Genomic DNA, 26,069 nt, shown 5'->3' with positions numbered 1-26,069 from the left:
AGAAAGAAAGAAAGAAAGAAAGAAAGAAAGAAAGAGAGAAAGAGAAAGAAAGAGAAAGAAAGAGAAAGAGAGAGAAAGAAAGAGAGAGAGAGAAAGAAAGAAAGAATCAGAAAGAAGGGAGAAGGGGAGGGGAGAGAGAAAGAGAAAGAAAGAGGAAGGAAGGAGGAAAGAAGGAAAGAAAAGAAAGAAAGAAAAAGAAAAGCAAACAGTGTCCCTTATCCCTTAATATCTCCTAAGAGTCAGGTCTAGGTATCCGAGGCTCAGGATTATGACCTGAAATATATCTTCTCCTTTGCAATAGGGTTTGAGACCTCTTAATAATTTTATAGCTTCTATAAGGCATCCTGGAAGTAATGTTGTCCATGGTTAGTCAATCACAAGTCAAATATGTCTTCCCACGCTAAAGCCCCCCAAAATTAAAATTTCTCACTGCTCTCTTAGTCTATCTTTCCCTTTAATATCCCATTGATTCCCATTCTGCTTTCATCCTCAATTTTTTCCAACATCTCCATAGCCTTTATGATGAGATGATAATGTGAAGCTCCTATCTCTTGTGGTACCATAAGGGAGATTGCCCCAGTCCCAGCTCAGCAAAGATTCAAGGCCCAGATTTGAAACAACAGATTGGCTTGCTAAGTGACAGAATTGCCTTAATTTGTAGGGGAATTTGCTCTGTGGTGCTATCATCACGGGTATAAAAGTCAGTACTAGGGCTGGGCACAGCGGCTCATGCCCGTAATCCCAGCACTTTGGTAGGCTGAGGCGGGCGGATCATGAGGTCAGGAGACGGAGACCATACGGGCTAACACGGTGAAACCCCATCTCTACTAAAAATATAAAAAATTAGCCAGGCATGGTGGCATGCACCTGTAATCCCAGCTACTCTGGAGGCTGAGGCAGGAGAATTACTTGAACCTGGGGAGGGAGAGGTTGCAATGAGCTGAGATGAGCTACACCCCAGCCTGGGCAACAGAGCAAGACTGTCAATAAAAAAAAAAAGTCAATACTGTGCTCCTCCAACCTGGCAGGCATCTTATTCCACTGCCAAAACACAGAACTTCAGCTGTGCCCGTGTGATGAGCATTGGAGACCATGAGAATCCATGTGCACTCTCCTGAAATCTTATCTCATGTAATCGTGTTCATGATTTATTCACTGCTTTGAGAGGATATCAAAGCGAAATCACCTTAAATAATGACCTTATTGTCATTTTAGCCCATCCCTGAGCCCAAATCAGAGTCTGTGGTCTATTCTGGGCTTAGCTGTGTCACCCTGACATCTATATCCTCAAACCTACTTTTAATTCAATCCTCTTCCCACCTAATTTTTCAGCCACTTTTCCCCTCCTTTGAGTATAATATAACCCTAACTCTGGACAAAGTACTTTCTATTCAAAACTAATTCTTTTTTTTTTTTTTTTTGAGATGGAGTTTGAGGCTAGAGTGCAATGGCGCAATCTCGACTCACCAGAGCCTCTGCCTCCTGGGTTCAAGCAATTCTCCTGCCTCACCCTCCCAAGTAGCTGGGCTTGCAGGCATGTACCACCACATCCAGCTAATTTTGTATTTTTAGTAGAGACAGGGTTTCTCCATGTTGGTTGGGCTGATCTCAAACTCCTGACCTCAGGTGATCCACCTGCCTTGGCCTCCCCAAAGTGCTAGGATTACAGGCGTGAGCCACCGCACCCCACCTTCAAAACTAATTCTTAATCGTTTCCATTGTCTCTCTTATCAGTAACTGACACTTGGCCTTGTATGTTCCCTGCTGTTCCCTATGGAATTCTTACCATCCAATTCCCACCGCCTTAGTATACAAAGTAGAGAGGACCAGCTTGCTCCTAGAGTATATCTAGAACTGATTCATCACTCTTTTACCCACCATCCTTCACTTAAACTTCATACCATTCCTACTAGTTTAAAAAGAGTTCAGATATAGACATATTTTAGAATGCAACTGATCGGGATATAAAAGTATAGTATATTTATTACAAACAAGAACCATGATTAGATATGAAAACAAGAAAAACTATTTGGGCAGCAAACTCTTACTACTTTTAAAATGGTATGGCATCACCTAGAAATAGCAAGGTTTTAAAACCATCTGTAGTTTACATATTAATCTGCATTAAAGTTATTTGTTGTAATTGTCTTCAGTAGAAATTATCTGTAGATTATATAATTATATAAAGCAAATATAAAGTAAGTGAAATACTCTCCTCAATTTTCCTAACAACTTATTATGGTTTAAAAATGCTTCAAAGAAAAGGCGAAATCCTTTAGAAGCACTATAAATTTTAGGAAGACAAGTTGCAATTCACTTGAAACAAATTTCATTATATATTGTTAATATACTTAGAAGTAAAAACATGCAATGAGTCATGTTTTCTTTTATAGAATACTACAAAATTGAAATTTTCTAATTAAACCAATAACATCTAAATGCCATCTACAGTTAAATTTTGCCTAATATGTTTGAAATACTAAGTCAAAAGATAAACTTTCAAAAATCTTTAATATACTATCACAAATTATCATAGAACTTGCATTACCATCTTAAATGAGATTATTTAAAATATGGATTATACATTCTTCTAACTTTCATTGAAACAGATTTAATCTTGACAGGTGAGTTGTTTTTGGTCCATGTGCCCCATTGAATTCCAGTTGCAAGCAATTTTCCAGGGAAGTGATGAATGCCATTTAGATTTGCTAGACCGCATTGGTTAAACCACCAGCCGGTCTTGTTATTGAGGTGACTGCAGCTCTTCACAGACTGACCATTGACCAGGCATGCAGGGAGACACCCATCATTATCAACATCTGACGTGCTAAAAGGCATTGCGTTTTGATTATCTTCTTTTTTGAGGCCCCGGAATGCATCACCTCGGAAAAAAAAATTTAATGATTAAATTTAAAGGAAATTTCTATTATTTTAATTAACCATTACCAGCATATTAGGCAAGAGCATCACATTTGGAAATAAGGTTTAAATTATTTTTCTACTGTTTATCATGTTAAAATCCTCCTACTCAAAGATTCAACATGCCAAAATCTGGTGATGAGTTCCGTAACATGACAGGCATCTTTAAAAGAATATTTGATATAAAAGTCACAATCCAAAATGGCAGTTTTACTGTGTAGATATAACCAGATAATTTAGACCAAAATTTAGAGTGTATAGACCTGTCATGTACTCTCTAATTGGGCAGACCAATATGATAATTGATAATTTAGGAAAAGAAAATAATTTACACAGGGTAGGTTTTCATACCACTACCATTTACGCCTTTTAGCTAGAGAAACTTCTACCTTTAAGAAATTTAGATTTACAGCTGGGCACGGTGGCTCACGCCTGTAATCCCATGACTTCGGGAGGTTGAGGCAAGCGGATCATGAGGTCAGGAGTTCAAGATCAGCCTGGCCAATATGGTGAAACCCCATCTCTACTAAAAATACAAAAACCAGCCAGGCACGGCTAGTTTTTGCATTTTTAGTAGAGAGGGGTAGCATGCACCTGTACTCCCAGCTACTCAGGAGGCTGAGGCAGGAGAATTGCTTAAACCCAGGAGGCAGAGGATGCTGTGATTCGAGATCACACTACTGCACTCTAGCCTGGGTGACAGAGTAAGACTTCATCTCAAAAAAAAAAAAAAAAGAAAAGGAAAAGAAAAGAAATTTAGATTTACAATTACAGAAGTTGGTTTGTTTTTTTTTAAGGGACTATCAACCTCATGTAGAAAGAATACCAATGCCCTCAAGAAAAATTCAGGTATATTTTTGAGGTATACCTTTTCTTCATGGCTCTTCACATGATTTATGTACCAACTGGATAGTAGTTAAGACAATACCATATTTAAAGAGCTTCTATTGAACATTGTTTTATTTTATTTTGTTTTGTTTTGTTTTTGAGACAGAGTTTCGCTCTGGTCGCCCAGGCTGGAGTACAATTGCAAGATCTTGGCTCACTGTAACTTTACCTTCTGGGTTCAAGCAATTCTCCTGCGACAGCCTCCCAGGTAGCTGGGATTACAGGCATGCACCACCACACCCAGCTAGTTTTTGTATTTTTGGTAGAAGCAGGTTTCACCATGTTGGCCGGGCTGGTCTTGAACTCCTGACTTCAAGTGATCCGCCCAATTCAGCCTCCCAAAGTGCTAGGATTACAGACCTGAACATTGTGTGTAAGGTATCCCTCATATTTACAGTATCCCCACAATGATGAAGCATCTTGGCCAAGCTGACCCAGTTAGCTCAGTGGCAGGAGCGGGAGTGACATTTTGTTTCATAAAGCTCCATAAAGGTAAAGATTCTAAGTAAATCCATAATACCTACATTTCACCTATATGTAAACTTTGGCTAATGTTTGAAACACTAACTAAAAGAGAAGCCATATAAAATCTGTGGAGAAACCAAGGTCTGTGTTTCTTTCATTATTTCCAAATGTTGGGCATCTCTTGAGATAAATCTTTTGAAGAGTCTGAAGAACTTCATTAGCAGTGGTGGCCTATCCCCAACTCTGCTGATCATTAAAGTCTCTGACTGTGTACTTCACTGGAAACAAAACACATGCATTGTAGGTATTTCAGAGAATATATAATCTCCAATACCCACACAGTGTAATACCTTTCCAAAGTTCCAGTGAGAGAGACAATATTCATGGAGCCTTGCCTGAACAATGTGATCATTCCATGGATACTCTCCCTAGATAAAGTCTGACCGGAAATAAAATCTATTGAGGATCATGGACCATACAACACGTAAGCTCCTCAACAGATCTTGTTTAGCTCATTGAAAAAATATATGCATAGGTATATTTCCTTAAAAATAGCCTATCAAAAATACACTCATCATGTTTTCTGTGAGAGTGCGGTTGGAGAACATGACACTTTTGTTTTCTCTCAGAATCCAGAGAAATTTATCTCAAGTCTTATCATCAGGAATAGCTGTGACTCTCATAGAACAAGTATGTTACTCAAATATTCAAATTTATATTTCTATCTTTTCTCCAAGCTCAAAGCTAAATTTGTGACCTGCCTCTAAACACACACGTGATTACATTAAACCCATTGTTTTTTATCTGTATTTCTATTGTTACATTCTGCTCACACCTTTTTCTTCATTCTTTTGATTGTACTATGTGATCAACAGTTAAAGTTACTTAACAACTTTGTTGGGAAAATGTAGAGTACAGTATGGCAAAGTTTGAGAGTTCTGTAAGGAAAAAACTTGTGTCATTATCAAGTTTATCCTTTAATTAGATCCTAGTCATCTTTCAGAGAAACCTCACATAAACTCTTCCTAATATAGTATATTCCATCTTTAGATAGTTCTTCACACTTTTAGAGAGGAAGAATTGAAAATCCTATATTGTAACTCTTTAAACTTTTCCCTATAAATCACGATTTGAGTTTCAGGCTTTCACCTAGTCTAAACCCCTCAGGTATCATAGATTCCAACCATATCAGACAACTTTCTGTGCCCTATAATTTTCCTCCCTCTATGCCTTAACTCAAGCTGCTCTTGTTTATCAACCTTCATTTGCTAAAAACCTATCCATTCTCCCAAGACTAGATCAGTGCTTCTCAACTGCAAGTATGCCAACATATCCATCTGGCTTAAAATAACTGAATCAGATTCTGCAGAAATATGTACTTTTAAAAAGCTTCCCAGGTTGAATCTGATATTAACCGCTTGTTGAAAATTGCTCTTCCATGAATATTTTTTGGGTGAAATCAACTGGAATCATTCTCACCCTCTTTCTTATCCCAAAAGTTCCATCATTATTCTGTATTTCCAGTGTTATTTATCTCCTCCTTTATATTGGGATCAGTTAAAGAGCTGCAAACATATATCATTTCTTTTTTGATTTCTAACACTACATATACATAATGCACAAGTACCATAAACAGCAACAAGGGAGTTGAATTTAGTACTTTTTAACTCAAATGGCTTTACATTTTCAGTATTAAAATGCGAGTTTAACATCAAGTGTTTTGAATTTCTAACAAATTAAATTTATTTGGAAACGAGTAGATACATCGAAGTATCATGAAAAGAACACTAAACTAGTTGTTCTGTCAGCCTAGATTCTTGCCCTGGCTCAGGGGAGATGATCTGGGAATCTTGGGCTAGTCACTTTAACACTCGAGATTTTTCACCTGTAAAGTGAGAAGACTACAGATCATCTCTAACATTCTGTCACGTCTAAATGTCAGCCTCTCTGAACATGAAAATGAAAATGCCTTCACAGCCTACTCCGCAGGCTCTCTATCCAAAGAATCAACTGAGATTACATATGGCAAATTGTTTCAGAGACTATAAAGTGCTTCAGAAGCATGAGGTGGTACAATGATCACAGCAAAGTTTCAAAACTCAACACTTGGCCAGCTTTCTTATTCATAATCTATTCTGTTATCAGTTATGTGTTATGTATAAAAGCAACTGCATTTTGTATCTTTGCTTAATAATGAGACAGTTATAATTTAGATCTGGATAATTTTATGAATAAAAAAAAACTTACCAGCATTTCCTGAATACCGTCCTAAATGCATTTTAAAAAATCTTGTTTCATCCTCTAACCAAAAATTATCATACGATGCATAAGCAAGTGTGTCATCTTCAGATTCCAAAGACACATACAGCATAAAACTGGTATTTTTCTGGTTTACTATATAAAAAATCTTTTTTAGTCCTAGCCAAAATTCTCCTGTTAAAAAAAAATGCTTAGTTTTAATATATTTTAATACAAATTAGAATAATGCTTTATTATTGAATGTTTGGTCTTGTTTAACATTTCAAACACTCTGAGATGGCTCACGTAAATAATTAAAGGCAGTGGATGGCCTCACTGAAATTATCAGTGTTTGCCTACTTGATAAAAGAAACAAACTTCCTACTTCTACTTCACCAGACTGGAGAATTTAGACCCCTTTTCATTTTCCTCTCCCCAAATTTTACTTAATTTGGGGAGAGGAGATAATAATGATCTCCCTAAATTTCATTTCCCAAAATTAAATTGGTCTTCATTTAAAGATTAAAGTAGAAAGTCAACTTTCACCTTAAGGCATGTGAACACAAAACCAACTGAAATATTGTGGCAGATAACAAAATGTTACTCACCAGCAAATGTAAAAGGTTTGACTTCCAAATCAGTGGCTCCTAAAGAAACATTTCCTAAAATGCTCAGTTGAAATTATTTTTTTCTGTCTTGGAATACTTTCCTAACAAACACTTCTTTGTTACAATACAGCTGGTCAATTTCCTATGCCTGGAACATTATGTAACAAGATTGCAATATCCCCAGGTTTAGGATCAATATTTCCATGATATATAAAGCTCCCCAGCTTAGACTGCATGCTACTTGCTAACATATTCTAGCCAATGGCTTTCTACCTTTCCCTACCCATGTGACATAACCCAAATGAGATATATGCCTCTATTTGAATTATAAAATTATTAAAGAAAGTAAGGGTCCAGTCAAGGTAAACTTCAGGGTTGGAGGATAATGTGACAGCATTCAAACTCTTAAAATTATAGCTAAGATATTAAGTCCTTCTTCAGAGCTGACAGGGGCAGACATTTTAGTAACACACTCACTTAGAATTAAAAAGTACGGAGAGAAAGTGGACCCAGTAAGAGTGGTCCGTAGGGATCCATTGAGTCTCACACAGTATATAACACTTCAGTTCCCAGTACCCCACCCTCAAATTTAAGACTTAAAAATACATTTTCTGTAATTCCGTATTTGTTTGTTTATTTTTTTGTTTTTGTTTTTGTTTTTTTTTTTTTTTGGTTGTTGTTTATTTTTTGAGAAGTCTCTCTCTCTCACCCACGCTGGAATGCAGTGGCTCGATCTCGGTTCACTACAACCTCTGCCTCCCCACCCCCTTTCAAGCAATTCTCATGCCTCAGCCTCCAGAGTAGCTGGGATCACAGAGGCATGCACTAACACTCCCAGCTAGTTTTTGTATTTTTTAAAATTATACTTAAGTTCTAGGATACATGTGCAGAATGTGCAGGTTTGTTACATAGGTATGCATGTGCCATGGTGGGTTGCTGCACCCATCGACCCATCATTACATTAGGTATTTCTTCTAATGCTGTCCCTCCCCTTGCCCCCACCCCCACAACAGGCCCCAGTGTGTGATGTTCCCCTCCCTGAGCCCATATGTACTCATTGTTCAACTCCCACTATGAGTGAGAACATGCAGTGTTTAGTTTTTTGTTCCTGTGTTAACTGAGAATGATGGTTTCCAGTATCATCCATGTCCCTGCAAAGGACATAAACTTATTCTTTTTTATGGCTGCATAGTATTCCAAGGCGTATATGTGCCACATTTTCTTTATCCAGTCTATCATTGATGGATATTGGAGTTGGTTCCAAGTCTTTGCTATTGTGAATAGTGCTGCAATAAACATACATGTGCATGTGTCTTTTTAGTAGAATGACTTATAATCCTTTGGGTATATACCCAGTAATGGGATTGCTGCATCAAATGGTATTTCTAGTTCTGGATCCTTGAGGAATTGCCGCACTGTCTTCCACAATGGTTGAACTGATTTACACTCCCACCAACAGTGTAAAATCATTCTTATTTCTCTACCTCCTCTCCAGCATCTGTTGTTTTCTGACTTTTTCATGATTGCCATTCTAACCAGCATGAGATATTATCTCATTGTGGTTTTGATTTGTATTTTTCTAATGACCAGTGTTGATGAGCTTTTTTTCATACGTGAGTTGACCACATAAATGTCTTCTTTGGAAAAGTGTCTGTTCATATCCTTCACCTGCTTTTTGAAGAGGTTGTTTGGTTTTTTTCCTGTAAATTTAAGTTCCTTGTAGATTCTGGATATTCTCAGATGGATAGATTGCAAAAATTTTCTGCCGTTCTATAGGTTGCCTGTTCACTCTAATGATAGTTTCTTTTGCTGTGCAGTAGCTCTTTAGTTAAATTAGATCCCATTTGTCAATTTTGGCTTCTGTTATCATTGCATTTGGTGTTTTAGTCATGAAGTCTTTGCTCACACCTATGTCCTGAATGGTATTGCCTAGGTTTTATTCTAGGGTTTTCATGGTTTTAGGTCTTAGGTTTACTTCTTTAATTCATCTAGATTTAATTTTGTATAAGGTATAAAAAGGGGTCCAGTTTCAGTTTTCTGCATATGGCTAGCGAGTTTTCCCAACATCACTTATTAAATAGGAAATCCTTTCCTCATTATTTGTTTTTGTCAGGTTTGTCAAAGACCAGATGGTTGTAGATGTGTAGCATTGTTTCTGAGGCCTCTGTTCTGTTCTGTTGGTCTATATATCCATTTTGGTACCAGTACCAAGCTGTTTTGGTTACTGTAGCCTTGTAGTATAGTTTGAAGTCAGGTACATGATGCCTCCAGCTTTGTTCTTTTTGCTTAGGATTGTCTTGGCTATATAGGCTCTTTTTTAGTTCCATACAAAATTTTAAGTACTTTTGTCTAAGTCTGTGAAGAAAGTCCATGGTAGCTTGATGGGAATAACAGTGAATCTATAAATTTTGGGCAGCATGGCCATTTTCACAATCCTGATTCTTCCTAACCATGAGCATGGAAGGTTCTTCTATTTGCTTGTGTCCTCTTTTATTTCCTTGAGCAGTGGTTTGCGGTTCTCCTTGAGGAGGTCCTTCACATCCCTTGTAAGTTGTATTTTTAGGTGCTTAATTCTCTCTGCAGCTATTGTGAATGGGAGTTCACTCATGATTTGGCTATTATTGGTGTACAGTGATTTTTGCACATTGATTTTGTACCCTGAGACTTTGTACAAGTTGTTAATCAGCTTAAGGAGTTTTGGGGCTGAGACGATGGGATTTTCTAAATATACAATCATGTCATCTGTAAACAAAAATAATTTGACTTCCTCTTTTCCTATTTGAATACACTTTATTTCTTTTTTTTTCTTTTCTTTTTTTTTTTTTTTTTTTTTTTTTTTTGCCTGATTGCCCTGGCCAGAACTTCCAACACTATGTTGAATAGGAGTGATGAGAGAGGGCATCCTTGTCTTGTGCCAGTTTTCAAAAAGAATGCTTCCAGGTTTTGCCCATTCGGTATGAAATTGGCTGTGGGTTTGACATAAATAGCTCCTATTATTTTAAGATACTTTCCATCAATACCTAGTTTATTGAGTGTTTTAAGACTGAAGTGGTGTTGAAATTTATTGAAGGTCCTTTCTGCATCTACTGAGATAGTCATGTGGTTTTTGTCATTGGTTCTGTTTATGTGATGGATTACGTTTATTGATTTTCATATGTTGAACCAGCCTTGCATCCCGGGGATGAAGCTGACTTAATCATAGTGGGTAAAGTTTTTAATGTACAGCTGGATTTGGTTTGCCAATATTTTATTGAGGATTTTTGCACTGATGTTCATCAGGGATAATGAACTGAAATTTTCTTTTTTAGTTGTGTCTATGCCAGGTTTTATCAGGATGATGCTGGCCTCATAAAATGAGTTAGTGAGGAGTCTCTCTTTTTCTATTGCTTGGAATGGTTTTAGAAGGAATAGTACCAGCTCCTCTTTGTACCTCTGATAGAATTCGGCTGTGAATCCATCTTCTATATTTTTATAGAGACATGGTTTCAACATGTTGGTCACCCTGGTTTTGAACTCCTGGCCTCAAGCAATCCATCTGCCTCAGCCTCCCAAAGTGCTGGGATTACAGTCCTGAACCACTATGTTGGGCCCCAAATTTGTTTTCAAAACACATTAGTAAAAAGCAGGCTCAGCCTGCATGCAGTATATCTGCCTGAAGACCTGGTTAGTCAAAACTCATATTCTTTCCCCATAGAAATAAACTTGAAGAAAGGAAGATGGCAATTCAAAACCTGTATGTGGATATATAACTATTTAATTCAAGAAGAAACACTCAATGGAAAATCAAGAAGTAATGCTGAGAAAATGCAAATATATTAACTACACTCCACAGCATGGCAGTTACCAGGGTATAAGCCAAATGGCTTCTAAAATCACTGGCATGCAGTAGCTTTTTAACACTAGGACTAACACCACCACTTACTGAATCCTTGGATGACATTATTATGAGAGGTTAAAGATTTAAAATTATAAAAACAGTAACTGTTAAAATAGCATAAACATTCACAAACTCACTGGCAGAAGTTCCAACTAATGTAAAACTCTGCAAAGTCCAGAAATATTGGTGTTTCTGTTTACCAGCAAAAGAGATGCTGCCATGCAGCAATAATGTAAACAGATTTTACATTCATCTAGGGTTGTAATTTTCAAATTTTGAACATAATGATGTTTACTGACATTTTAATAATATGTTCAGTTTAAATAATCTGAACTTGCATAAGCACATACTGTATTTCGCTGTTTCACTGGCTTATATAGATACAACACACATCTCAAGAATTTTAAGATCTAGAACAACAACATTCCCATTCAGTTTTTCGTTCTGCAGATAGTTGGTGAGCACCTGCCAGAACTCTGCTGGGTCCATAGTAGATACATAATACGTATCTAATTTAGAATTTTCACTCAAATCACATTTCACCAGATAAATCTTTATTTCACCAAATAAAGATTTCCAGATCTCAACTGAAGATCTACTTATTTCAAAAATTTAGCATATGAAAAGAGGGTGATTTATGCATATTTTGAGATTTGCAAGCATCTGCTCTTTACTAAAGATCTGACCAATAGAGACTCTATAGATATAATATCAAAAAGAGTAAAAAATATAGAGTAGAAATACAAAAAAATTAACCTAAAAGGTCGCCAAATCCATCCAGATAATCACACCACAACCTCTGGAAATCAATTATCCCATCAATCCTTTTCTGTATCACAGTCCATCCACCTCCTCTGTAATCCATGTCACACATTACCTAAAACCAGCACAGAAAAGACCAAAAAAAAAGACTATTATTTTTATTATTTGATAATGTACCATTCATGCTTCATCCTTAAACCTAGACAAAGAGAAGATACTGCCAACTGAGTTTTCAATGCAATCCTATGCCATTAATTTATTCAGATTGATTTATATCTCTAGAAATAATACTGTTTATTATAAAACAATCCTGTAATTAACCTAAATAATACTGTTTATTATAAAAGAAATTTGTAACTAACCTAATTACAGTCCCTATAACAATCATTTTTAAAAATATGTATTTGCAATATTTTAAGGTTATCCTTTTACTTCTCAACTTTATAAATAGTCTTCAGTTTGTATAACAGTATTGCTCTGATGTGGCAGAGCAATGTATATCTTTATAAACTAAACTTTTGAATTAAAACACGTGTGTGTGCGTGTGTGTGTGTGTGTGTGTGTGTGTGTGTGAGAGAGAGAGAGAGAGAGAGAGAGAGACAAAGATGTTCATGTGCTTGTCTTTGCTCTTTTCTCCCACAAGCCTGGAAGGCCTGTGTTCAGAGTGGCATTTTCAGAGAGAAAGGCATGATCTGTACCCACTTGGCAGGTGCTCATAGGCACATCTGTTGATGCTGTGTAAAATGCCCCTTAAAAGGACCCCTGTAGGGGTCCCATAGAAGTAATATAGGGAAGAAATCAGAGCAAAAATCTCCATCAGAAACTTCCCGCATTGAGACAGAGAAAAGGCATTGTGGAGGAAGTTAAGAAACCAGCACTTTCCCACAAAATAGGTGATTAAGCATCCCACTCTTCACAAAATTAGAAGCCTTCCTTTTCCACATCTGTTCAGATCCAGTTTTGAATCTGTAGCTGAAGTAATTTAGGTAATTTTAAAACTATTTCCCACCTAATTTCCAATTTTTTGACATCTTGTCAATAGATTTTATATAAAATAATGGTAGTAGCTCTAAGAAGAGAAATTAGTAGAATCTACTTAGGAAAAAAATGATTTTATTATGCAATAAAGACTATCAATAAGGTATAAGTATCATAAACTTTCTTCTGCACAAAGAAGTGTCCATGGAAATATATATATATGTATATATTTATATAAACATTATTTATATAAATATTATTAACACACAAAAATATATTTCATCAATATGGATAGTCTCCAATAGAAATTTCTGTTAGATATCCTTGCAGAAACTACTAATGATAGACATAAGAGTAATTTATTTTATCAATTTCAGAATGAATCAGCTTCTCAATCTGCCTTGCACCCCACTGAAAGGGTTTTTAAATTGTTAATTTCTTATATGATCACATAAAACCATCTATCATCAAAAGAAATTATAACCATATACAAGAAGGGAAGTCAAAAGTGTTTTTAGTAAGCTCCAAGGCAAAGCACATTATTATTTTCTAATATCCAAAGGCTAATTAAAGCAAGCAAGTATTTATATTGCGTAGTTCTGCCTGCTATAGTGCTGCCTATATAAGGATAATAATAAGCTTTTACATCAAATGGATTTACTTTAAAGAGTGTAACCATGGAAACACAAATAGAAATGGGAAAGACAGACTCTAGCTCTTTTACTAATTCATGCTTTGGGCATTAGAATGCTACAAAACCAAAATTTTGAAACTAGAACTTCAAAGGTAATTTATTTAAAAATTTCCAGGAAAAAATATTAAAACAATTTAAATTTTAATATAAATTAAATTGGTTGGATATTTATCTTATCCCACATAATAAGGAAAAACTTTACCTCAAATGGGTAGCTAGATCCTTCTGGGTGGATTATGTATAAACCACTCGGTGTTTTAGTGACAGAGCCAATGGTATCCTTAATATCAGTGCAATCTAAACCTAGAAAAGGAAAATTATTTAATTGGGATTATTTTCAAGTGTATATTTAAGGTAATAATTTTACTATTGATTGTGCTATTATCATTTCTATTAAAAATATTATTTTAACTTCAAAATGAAAAATGATCACAATTTTAGAAATAAGAAGAAAATATAAGGGATTAAAGAATTTATGCTGCAATAAGCCTTCACTTATAATATGACTGTTAGTGATAAATTTTCTATACTGTTTAAAATTTTCATTTGGGATCTACACTTATTAAACATATTTTATAATTACACATTCTCTTTACCAATAAATAATGCCCTTTTAGAAATTTACGTTTATCTTAGAAGATATAATGTGTAAAGGAAATCTGTGTAAATAGGGAGGAGAAAATTGAAAGGAATAAGCAGATGAAGCACCACAGTCACATCTTTCACCATTTTATTCCCAACTTCAGAGACTGATGTGTTTGGGACCACTAATACCAGTAGCCAAAGGAAGAAATGGGGAAATCACTTTCTCCACCAAGAAATTATGCCTGAGGTTAGAGCCTACTCTGTTTACAACAATTAGAACTATAGCACCCCATAATTACCTTCTCCAAAGCACTCATCTCCCCAGGATTGTAAACATGTGTATGTGGATACAGATATTACATTTTCTGGAAGATACTCTACTCTGTAGCATCTTTTATAAATGAAATAAATTCAGCCCTTAGAGTGTCCATTATCCAAATGCCTGTCTTAACATCCTATTCTACTCCTAACACTTTACTTCATAGTGTTATGCTAACCATTTACATAGTAAGGTATTACGTAAAGCACTTACCATCATGCCCAGTACACCCAAACAATGCAGAAAAAGCCATGTACAAAAAGTTAGCTATAAAAAGTCATTTGCTTTTCCCTTCATCTCCAGGAGACATAGATTTGTTGCCTGTGTCCTTAACTGTTAAGAGACAGTCTTATAATGACTTTATGCTCAGAGACATGATAGAAGTTCACACTGAAGGACTGATCTGGGTTGACGCATCTGCTTTATCATTATCTTTCAAATTAAAGTGAACAGATTATTTTGATATTTCTGGGCTGGATATTTCTTATCTGATGGTCTCGATCACAGCAAGCCTTTATATTGCTCTTCCTATGCATCGGGCAATATTTTAAGAGACTTTACCGTATTTTTTCATTTAATCCTCACTTCAACTATAAGAGGTAGGTGCTATCAGTTTGCTGATGAGAAAACATCAAGAGAGCAACAGGTCAGAAATTTGAAACCAAGGATTCTGACATCAGAAGCCATGCTCCTGATGTCACATTATACCTGCTTTGGGGCAGTTATGGGAAATAAATGAGATATAATAAACTAATTTTTTATAACAAAATAACGTGAGAAAGTGCCTGTCTTCCTACCTACTACGTAGAAGATTTTCAGGCACTGTTAGTTATCTTCTTCGAAGAAGAACATGAAGATCATTTTCTAGGCCCTCAATAATATTTATTTGCTTGAAACGTTCTGGGATAAAGTCATACTTCTAAAATTTATAGGGCATTTTTCTTAAAAGCCCAAGCCTCTAGGAATTAATATTCTGTATTTTGGTATAAAAAGTGCTAACTTTCAGTTTATTCTTGTCTTACATTTCTCTTTCCTTTCAAATTTTATGCCTCAATTTGAAACTTTTCAAGCATGTCAGAAACATTTTTTATAGGTGGGAGGAACTTTGAAACTTTCTTTTCTATCTGAAGATGAATTATTAATAAGATGTGAACCGGGATCCCAGAATAAAGCTACAGAAAGCTATGCTATTTTCAACAGTTTCAGGATATCTTTATACAGCTATGGCTCTCAAATGCTTGAAAAAGCTTCCCATTTTAAGAAAGTTCACACTGTGTGGTGAAATTTGCTTAATCGCAGGTATTAGCCCTCCAGTCTGTTAGAGAATGGTGAGCTGTATTTTTTAAACAAAACTTTTAAATGCATCGACCTGTCCAGGAAAATTTTAAGCAGTGAAAGACAAACATGAAAAGGCTGCAATACCAAAGTTCTCACCATGTGACTGAACTGGTCTGTGAGGAAAAGGATCCAGTTGTTTTCTAAAAACGTCTGTAGTCAAAAGGAGAACGCGATTCATGAGCTCGTTAACCTAAACACATGCATACACATTTAAGTAAATTTATATTTGAAGAAATTGCCATCTGTAAGCCTCATATAAACCCAGCTCTGAAATACATAATAGTGATTATGTATTTCATTCTTCTAGATTGATTTCTTACTGCTTTAACAAAGAATAAAGGCAAAACTAAATAGCAATCATTAAATGTTATAGTATCTACCTCCTTAACATTGATTTTATCTACCCCTATTTCTGCCTTTGGCTGCTCTTGCACATCTGTCTTTCATACCTTGCCCAAACTGTTGCTGTAGTTTCTTACGTCCTCCCTTGGCTCTTCCTCAAGTCATTCGCCACACAAGTTGTTGATCAGATTGTGGCATTTCCCTGCTTAAACAATGCAGTGGCTCCTTGGTGTCGTATGATTTGGTTCCTGACTATTCCTATAGTCAGCTTTCCTTAAATACTCAGCTTCACCAGACACTCCACCCTGCACCAACTCCAAGAAGTCTCCTCAGAATGGAATGTCCTCTTCTCCTTATCCAACTTTTATGACTTTTAAAACATTTATTCATCCTTCATGACAGTTCACAGACTTTCTCCTCCAGGAAGCTTTCTTGCATCTGAGAGTTCCATTTTGTGCCATTCTAATAACAACCACAATTTTTTCAATACATTTTAATGCTCCACTAGACTGCATATCCCTTGAATGAAAGTCAACTTTTTTATTGCTTTTTGTTTGCCTGGAGCTTACTATGGTGCCTCTAACATAGTATGTGCTAAATAGATGTCTGAACATGAATGCATTAAAAAAAATTATACCTCCAGCCAACTATACATCAAAGTGCACATGCAATAACGATGCAATATTAAAACATCTATACCTGATTAGTTAAATAATCCAAGGAAGCTTGTTGCTCATCCATCATATTTCTTAGTAGTTTTTTGGTACTTCTTGTGTAGGAAACAATAGAACTTTGTAAATTTCCTTAACCATAATAAAAAGTGACTGTTAAATATTATATTGTTATGGAAAATTATTACAGTGAAAAATAGTGCATTTTACATGATTTTGGATATGTATGTTAACTCAGTAATATCTCAGTTTATCTTAATACTCAGAATTACATATTTGAGTTTGTATACATTTTGTTTAACTCAGGATTAACCAAGGAAATGATAGTCTCAATACTTCTTAATGAAACTATGCTTCCTACTAATATAGATTACCCAGAATAATTAATCTGTTATTATTAAGAGACAATGTTCTGATTATAAAGTCTCACTTTATAAGATGAGAAATACAGAGGCAGGAGGTATGGGATTTATCAATCCTTATTATATAAGAAAGTTAATGGTAACAATTTTATACCAGGCAGTTAATTTTAAAACTACATCTTTATTTTAATTTTTCTGTTAATATTATATTTGTATTTAATTAAATTGCTAGCACATGCATATACATACACAAAATAAATCTTAGTCAAAGATTTTGGTTATTTGGTTTCTGACTAAGCATTTACTATACATTTTCCTTTTAAAAATGTTTTTATTTTAAAAGAAAATTTCTTATAGAAAAGTTGCAATAGCAGTACAAATAACTTTTTCCTAATGCCTCTGAGACCATGTTGCCATGCTGTACCACCATGCTATCTCAGTGTGTAGTTCTTACACCAAAGACATTTCTAATAAAACAACCATCAAAATTAGGAAATAAACATGGACTACCTGTATCTCTCAGAACCTATGCGAGTTTTACCCAAGATAGCAATAATGATGCCCTCTATAACAAAGGGGCCCCCACATTATTACATATGTTATTCTTTACAAATGTATTTTCCTTCTAAATTTCTTTCCACCAGCAATAGAATCACATTAATAAATCTTGATATTTTAAATTCTACCTCACTCAGCTTCATCTCTCTTTTTTTATTTTTAGTCTCTCACTTTCTATTAGTTTTTTCCTGAATTTAGACATCTGTCTTAATTGGCCTACAGCCCCACTCATTTATTTGAGAAGTCTGAGACCCTTGTGCTACACACAGAATTAGCTACATGGGAAAAGGATCCATTCATTTACCAGATATTTATTAAGCAGCTATTATTGGCCAAACAATAAAGACAAATAAAATTCTGGCCTAGGATGATCAGGATGTGTAGAACTTTTCAACATGTACCCTAAAAAAAATAAATTATGTAACCTTATTATTGTGTTTATTTTAATACTTACTACACATGAAATGTTTTTCTTCGCGTGGAATTTTTGTTTTAACATCACATGATTCCTCACAGTCTTCCTTACAAACAGTATCATTACTTTTACTTCCATCTTTTGCATTAGATACATCTTCTACAATGTTAACTACTGGAGAGTCCTTTACATTAAAAAATAAAAATAAGAAAAAATACCTTAAACATGTTGTATGACCTAATACATAATAAATAAGAAGACTATAGGGAAAAGCTTAGATTTCAGGAAAGGCAAGGCTTATCAGAGAAAAATGAGCTGTTTAATTTAAACTTCCACAAATAAACCTGATGAGTAAATAAAACCTAATGAACCAGTTTCTTAATTTCCTAGGTAGTCACTCATAGGACGATATTTGAAATATGAAAGTTGTGGAACAGCTTTTTTTTTAAGCAAAGTGATTTTTTATTACCCACCAGATATTTCATCAAAAAGTTGTAGGCTAGTTTTTAATCTAGGCCTGACATATCTTTAAAATTTTTTCATAAGAAATTTGTTGAGTCAATCCTCAGTATTTTATAGCTTCTTTAGTTTAAAAACGGTAACATTTAAGCAATTTTTCAACATTTCTAAATCAATGTTTTAATTGTTTCATAAATTATATTTGTTAGTATGATTAATCTTTTCAAAATTCTAATATATGTCTTGAAAGCTAATCATGCTTTCCTAGCTAATATAATATTGCTAAAATTCTTACCGTAGAATGATGTACACAGTTACCTTGTACAGCTTCTCCACAAATAAAAATACATACATTTAAGAATAAGAGTGAGGCTTGGGCTAGAGACATCATATTTTTCTTGGATAGATGAAAGCGCTTCTTCAAATATCAGTCAGCTCTCTGTGGAAAGAACTACAGAGCATAGAGTCTTCAGTTAAAAACCTCTGGAAAGCGTACAACAAAAACAGAAGCCAATACTTACTAGTTTCCATGCCCTCGTTTGAAACAACACCCTTCATATGCTTCATATGAAAAACAAGGTAGCCTCTGGCGATCCTGATACTTTAACTTGCACAATTCCTTTTTAATCATTTCACGTCTGCATTAGGAATCCAAGCTTTTGTAATATAGGCAACAAATAGATAAATAAGTAAATAAATAAATGATAAATGTAGATAGATTAAATAAAGCATGAATTTATAAATTCATCTAATTTTTGGCAGCCAGTCTTTTTTTGCCTTGGAAAAAAAAATGCTTTTGATAAGCTATTCATCAATAATTGCAAACTACTTGCAAAAAAAACAAAATAAGGAAGTAGAAATGACTGATGGAATAGGAAAAAAATTACCTTGGAACTATTTCTAGAAAATGCTAAGTAGAAATTTGATCAAGGTGGACATCCACAGCATATAATTCAGACTTAAAATATACTTTTAAAATGCCAAATTTTTTAGACTGTAATTAATCTGTATGTTTTACAACTGTATTGTTGAAACTATAAAAATTCTGAACATCAGAGAAATAATGTTACTGCAAATGACCACTCTTTGAAGGTTGATAGATCAATGTCTTCAAATTTTCCCTTTCAATGTCTCCTTCCCTTCATTCTACAAACGTGCCTAAGTCTTCATTATCCTAAAATTAAGAGGCAAGGCAAAACTTTCCTGCATCTTGCTCTGGTTCAAAATACTATTTTCTCCATCTCTTTTCCTAATCTGAGAACTACCATAGTTTTTATATTACTAGTACAATGCCTGATACATAGAGGCACTCAAATATTTTCTTTTTTTTTTTTCCTTTTGAGATGGAGGCTTGCTCTGTCACCCAGGTGGAGTGTAGTGGTATGATTTCAGCTGACTGCAACCTCTGACTCCTGGGTCCAAGCGATTCTCCTGCCTCAACCTCTCGAGTAGCTGGGAGTAACAGGGGGGCGCCACCACGCCCAGCTAATTTTTGCATTTTTAGTAGAGACGGGGTTTCACCATATTGCCCAGAATGGTCTTGATCTCTTGACCTCGTGATCTGCCTGCCTCGGCCTCCAGAAGTGCTGGGATTATAGGCGTGAGCCACTGCACCTGGCATCAAATATCTTAATGAAGAAACAGGTTAAAATAATTATCTGTTCTCTGACTTGACTTTCTCACCACCTACTATTTAAACCTAAACAATCTTATTTGTGGCAATCACTTTCTCAGAGTTTCTCCAGTGAGATAGTATGAGATGGTTGGGAGTGCCGCCCCGAAACCAGATTGCCTAATTTAAAGATTAGTTTCAACACTTCCTTACCCTGGAATCTTGGACAAAGTTACCTAATATTGGCACAGCTCAATTGCCTCCTTTGTATTATGGAAATTGTTGTATGGATTAAATGATTAATATATGTAACATTGCTGACGATATTGATGACCTTTATAATTTATATTAGTACACAAATACGTATGTTTTAATCTTAAATCTCCAGTTGAAGCCTTATAAAATTGAAGTGAAAGTGGCAGAACTTTAGCAGAAGTTGGCAGAACTTTAAATCGGCCAGATGTTAAAATTCTTTGTTCTTTCACAGCTTGCCCAGAGACCAAATCAGGAAATTCTTATTTGAGCAAGAAAATACTTCAGCAGAAGATGGAAAAAAAACATAGCCTCAGCCAAGACAAGAGCAAAAGCACAAAAAATTGTCCATCAAAGCTGCCACATGGTTACAATACTTGTTGAATTAAATAAGCAGGAGGCCATTGCCCAAGGCTGTCTCTGTACTTTGAGTTCCTCTGTAGCAAACTGCAGCCTGACTTACGAATATATTTTTTGTAACAAATAGCTGAGTTTCAACAAATCATAGGCAGCCAACTAATCAGAGCATGCCCAAATATGATAAACACCTAGCTGTAGTCAATCACATGATTCCTCTGCTTTGCTTCTGTGTCCTATAAAAGCTTGCTGCTCATGCTGCTGGGTGGAGCTCTCTGAACTTCTTCTGGTTCTGGGTGCTGCCCAATTCATAAATCATTCTTTGCTCAAATAAATTCTGTTTAATTTCTGTTCTAGAGGTTTAAAAAATAATATTCAAAGTAGATAAGCTATGGGAATATGCTTTATAACCATAAAGTGGTTATTATTTGTTTCCTTTGTAAATCAGTTTATGACACCACATTAATGAAATTGCATATCTAATAGACATCTCACATTTAACATGTTTGAAGCCTAATTCTTATTTCTTATTCTGCCCCTACCTATTCTTTCCCATCTTAGTAATGGCAATACACTTTATCCAATCGTTCAAGCTCCAAATCTGAGAGTCACATTTGACTTCTTCTCTCACTTACTGCAACCATCCATCAACACATCTTACTGGCTCAAGATTCAAATTGTAAACACTTCTTGCCACCTCCATTGCTACCATCCCAGTCCAACTCTACCATATCTCACCCATCCTGCACTGATAATTTTCTAACTATCCTCATTGTTTCTGGTCTTATCTCCTATACTCTGATTTTCCCTGCAGCAACTAGAGGGTCTCTTTAAAGATTAAATAAAATGTGTTACTCTTCTAATCAAAACTCTTCAACAGATTTCCCTCCTTTGAAAGTTAGATTTTACATACAAGTCCCCTCTAAATCTGGGCCGTGTACTTCTCCAATCTCATCTGTTCACACACCTCCCCATAATATGATTTGGATCTGTGTCCTAGCACAAATCTTTTTTTTTTTTTTTTTGAGGTGGAATCTTGCTCTGTCACCCAAACTGGAATGCAATGGCACAATCTTGGCTCACTGCAACCTCTGCCTGCCAGGTTCAAGTGATTTTCCTGCCCCAGCCTCCCAAGTAGGTGGGATTGCAGGCACTTGCCACTATGTCCAGCTAATTTTTGTATTTTTGGTAGAAATGGGGTTTCACTATGTTGGCCAGGCTGGTCTCGAACTCCAGTGACCCACCTGCCTCAGCTCCCAAAGTGCTGGGATTACAGGCGTGAGCCACCATGCCTGGCCTCCCCATCCAAATCTGATGTTAGAATTGTAACCCCCAATGTTGGAGATGAGATCTGATGGAATATGATTGGATCATGAGGGTGAATTTCCCCACTGATGTTGTTCTCATGATAGTGAGTTCTCATGAGATCCAGTTGTTTTAAAAGTGTGTGACACCTCCTACTCTTTCAGTCCTGCTCCTGCCATGTAAGAGCCTGCTTCCACTTTTCCTTCTACCATGAGGAAAAAGCTCCCTAAAGCCTTTCCAGAAGCAGATGCTGCCATGCTTTTTGTACAGCCTGCAGAACCATGAGCCAATTAAACCACTCTTCTTTATAAATTACCCAATCTCTGGTATTTCTTTATAGCAATGGGAGAACTGCCTAATACACCCTACCTCTCTATTCCAGCCACAGTGGTCTTGTGCTGTTCTTTGAGCACAACACTACAATTCTGTCCTCACAGCCTTTTGTACTCACAGCCCCCGTGCCTTTATTCTTCATCCAGATACTTGAATGGCAACCTCTTTCCTTCATTCAGGCGTCTGTCCTCATTTCCCTTCTTAGGGGGCCTTTCCTGAGCACTCTCTCACAGATAGGACTGACATTGGTCTCTATTCCCCTCCACTATCCCACTCTCCATATAGCACTTTTCACTACCCTAATATGTTCTAGTGGGGAAGAAAAATAAATATAAGCTTCATGAACATAAGGACTTTGAAGTTTTATTCACTGTATCCCTAGCACCTAGAAAGTGCTTAGCACATAGTAGGCGCTCAATGTATATTTCCTTAACAAAAGAAGGCATTGTTTTATGGTTTCAAAGTGTGAAAGTGAAAGAATATAATATATGTAACTCAGGTGTCCCTTCTGATAAGATATAGGGATTTTAGTGCAATATTCTTCTTTAATGCTTGAATCACAATTGCCTTTCCTGTCAAGAAATAAAATTTTTAAAATCCACAATTTTTTTATTATCCAAATATCTAATCCTAAAGTCTTTTCCCATAAGTAACACTGACAAAAATGTCATGACAAAATCAAGAGTCACAATGTTCAGAGCCCCTTGGGCCCTGCCTGTCTAAAAGAATCTAGGACTATACAACTTAAATAGAAAGTGGAAAGCCTGCTTAATATTTTGAAGAATTAAAGAACTTAAAGGTCAAAACAATCTATTATTTTTTTTAAAAGCTGGCAACATTGTTTGATATTTTTTTTCTTCTTGGTTGTTACTGTAAAACAATATTTGAATGAAGAATAATTATATAAGTCTAAACTGAAATAAAATCCTAACCCCCCCACTGACCGAATAGAACCCCTCTTGGCCAAGAAGACCCTGAGAAAATGTTAAAACTGAGCTCCCTGCTGTAATAGGATGAGAAGTTAGATATGCCTCATTATATCCTCTTTCTGTTGTAGTTTAGGCACAACTGACCAGCATTAATGTTAAAATAGAGATCATAAGACTGGCAAAACAGATGCTTGGTGGCAATAAGGTATCAAATTACAAATAGGACCTAAGGCCATCCCAGGCAAGGGTTAAGTCATGCACCCCTACACTTAAAGAATAAACTATGTTTTAACTGCCACAAGGTTTCTGTTTTTCTCTAGCAGGTAAACAAACACTGGCCTTGAGATAAGCGATGGTAAAACAAGGTAGCTCATCACCAGACACTGACTAACTGACTCCTGTTCCACAAGCCATAACTACAGCTTTGGTTGGACAAGAGACTGATTTCAATAACTTTCTCTGATAAGAAGAGCACCAACCATGAGGTAGTTCTGGGTGGTCTAAGGCCACTGCTCTCTTAAGAGTCTTTGTGTTCTAAAAAATTTAGACATAATAGGGCATAATTGTAATGCAGTTAAGTGTTAAATCTCTAGGCCAAAATGAACATGAATTATATGTTACATTCATGTTTGTTCAATACACATGCATCAGAACTACCTTCATAAATATTCATAGCTTCTCCTATAACCTATCAATTATGCATGGTTAGCCAACTTTTTCAGCATAAATCTCCACCTCAGCCTCTCCTCCTTCAAAGTACCTGCCTCTCTAGGCTTCAGGCTGTAACCTTTTCTTCTCCTTTCTAGATTTATAAATTACTTTTTTAAAATTAACATAAGCAAGGATTTGTAGGCACTGAGAAATCAAATTATGCTTCTTAGTGCTAATATATGAAGCCACAAAGCAGTGCTAATCATGCCTAAATACTCCAAATAGCAACCCTAATATTCCATTACTCATCTGTACTTTGCACTGCCCTTCTTTGCTCAGATCAGCCATGGGGAGACAAACTTGTGATGACAGCCTTGAGAATAGAATCAAGGCCATTGCCTGTGGGTAGGCCAATTAAAACCTTGCCAAGATAGTGAAGTGTCCAATTGTATACATTTAGGTTTTTGTGTCAGAATTGTATATTTTATCCTGTTAGTGTAGAGACTTAATGTGTTTTGTGTCTTAAATCGAAACTGGATTTATTGTGGCACTTTAAAATTTGTCCCCGGAGTACACTCCAATTTGAGTCATTGCAACGAAGTTTGCAAAGATTGTTTTAAATACTTTCAACTGGAAAAGTTTATTATTTGAACTCTAAAAATGAACAAATTAATTCACAAAGGCAAAGACATTAGAATGGTGGGTGAATGATCTTTATTTGGTCTGTACATTCTGCTTTCAATCTGGGAATTTTCCCAAGAAAACACTGAAATACTGTCAGAATTTACATGTGCATTTACATTAGGCTCCAACAATCAGATTGAGCCTTTTTCAAAATTTTCACTTGCATAGCCATTAAACCAGTGGCTAAAATATCCATTTAATTTTCCCTACTTCCCAAAACCATTTTGATGCGATGCTCTCTTTTGGCATATCTTCCCAAGTGATTGCTAGGTTTGCTGTGATGGTCCATTTCCAGAATCTCGCAGCAAGGCAAGAACCATTAGGAGGCTTTGAAATGTAGACCTTATAAGTAGGGCAAAGGCAAGGAAGACGACTGCAGAGGGGGAATGCCAGAAGCATTACCAAGTGGATGAGAAAATGCAGAGAAGGAAAATTTCTACTTCACAAAAACATTTTAAACAGACAGTGTTTGGGGATAGTGATGCCACTGAAACACTCACAACTCAAAATGTCACAACAGGATTCAGTAGTTTAACAAATTCAACTCCAAATTATCCCCCAATCATTGCAGAATCCTCCCGGTGGCAATTGCGTGCATCTGGGGATTTCACATCTCCTTGTCTTTCGTCGCTGTCAATACTGCCACAGAAACACTCTCACAAAAAGTGGCTAGAACTGGATCAGGCTCTGAAACACCACTCAGCTCACCCCACCCGCAATAACGCGGGTCCCTAGGGATGCCCAGGTTGCCACAGGCCACTAGAAGCTGGCGGGGCCGCCGGCGCCTGCGATTGGCTGCCTCAGGCACATCGTCCCGCCCCGCCCTGTAGCTCCACCCAGGTTTCCGTTGTCAAGGACGCAGCGTCGGTTGGTTATCAAGATGGCGGCTGCGGGGTTGCTGCTGCCCCCTCTGCTATTGCCAGGCGAGGTCGCCCCTGCCTCAGCTGCCATCGCGACTACAGGCACCGGTGCCGCTGCGCGGGAGCTAGGGCTATCGCGGCCAACCCTTCCGTGACGCGCAGCCTGAGAGACGGCGTGTAGGGAGGGGCAGAGCAGGAGGAGGAGGAAGCCAGAGCTGCCATGAGGGAGGCGCTGGGGGCGATCGAGGAGGCGACGCTGAGGTGAAGGATGCTGGCTGGGAGGCCCGGAGCCCGGAGCGCGATCGGGGGACTGGGCACTGAATCATCGAACAACTTCGACAGAGCTTGCCTTGGCCCTCGGGAGAGCGGCGGGCATCACCGACCTAGCGCTTACCTGTATCCTTCCCAGCTTGTCGCTGCCAGTGTAGCGATGTTGAAATCGGGGCCCATCTTTTTTCCAGTTAGATTCCCATTACCTTTGACGCAGGGTGATCAAAACTAGCAAGTCATCTTAGTACAGATATATGCTTTAGCAACTGACGCGGCTCACCTTAGACCTGAAATTATATCATTTTATCCAATTCTGTGGCTGCTTCCCCCACCACTCT

General features: G+C 36.6%; 2 protein-coding genes across 7 annotated transcripts in view; one reads left to right on the top strand and one right to left on the bottom strand.

The window, feature by feature from the left end:
- Positions 1–2,312: 2,312 nt before the first annotated feature.
- Positions 2,313–26,069, bottom strand: ANGPTL5 (angiopoietin like 5). Its single transcript, XM_032295701.1, has 9 exons — positions 25,856–26,069; positions 18,774–18,929; positions 18,059–18,203; positions 16,713–16,816; positions 15,768–15,861; positions 13,632–13,732; positions 11,752–11,872; positions 6,520–6,705; positions 2,313–2,882 (listed from the first exon to the last, which is right to left on the bottom strand). The coding sequence occupies exons 2-9, from the start codon at positions 18,867–18,869 to the stop codon at positions 2,563–2,565; spliced, it is 1,167 nt and encodes a 388-aa protein (XP_032151592.1). The 5' UTR covers positions 18,870–18,929; positions 25,856–26,069; the 3' UTR covers positions 2,313–2,562.
- Positions 24,618–26,069, top strand: part of CEP126 (centrosomal protein 126) — a 100,490-nt gene continuing 99,038 nt past the window's right edge. For 5 of the 6 annotated variants that reach the window (XR_004274240.1, XM_032295700.1, XM_032295697.1 and 2 more), the window contains exon 1: positions 24,618–25,857. Coding sequence is in view for 4 of the 6 variants with exons in the window: in XM_032295697.1 (XP_032151588.1) it covers positions 25,730–25,857 (128 nt within the window). In the remaining 2 variants the exon portion in view is untranslated. The remainder of the gene's footprint in view (positions 25,858–26,069) is intronic. The other variant, XM_032295698.1, reaches the window with a different exon arrangement.

The sequence above is a fragment of the Sapajus apella genome, unplaced genomic scaffold (genome assembly GCF_009761245.1).
Source record: "Sapajus apella isolate SASKATOON/1434 unplaced genomic scaffold, GSC_monkey_1.0 scaffold34, whole genome shotgun sequence".
NCBI lineage: Eukaryota > Metazoa > Chordata > Mammalia > Primates > Cebidae > Sapajus > Sapajus apella.
This window is presented reverse-complemented; position numbering and strand designations above follow the sequence as displayed.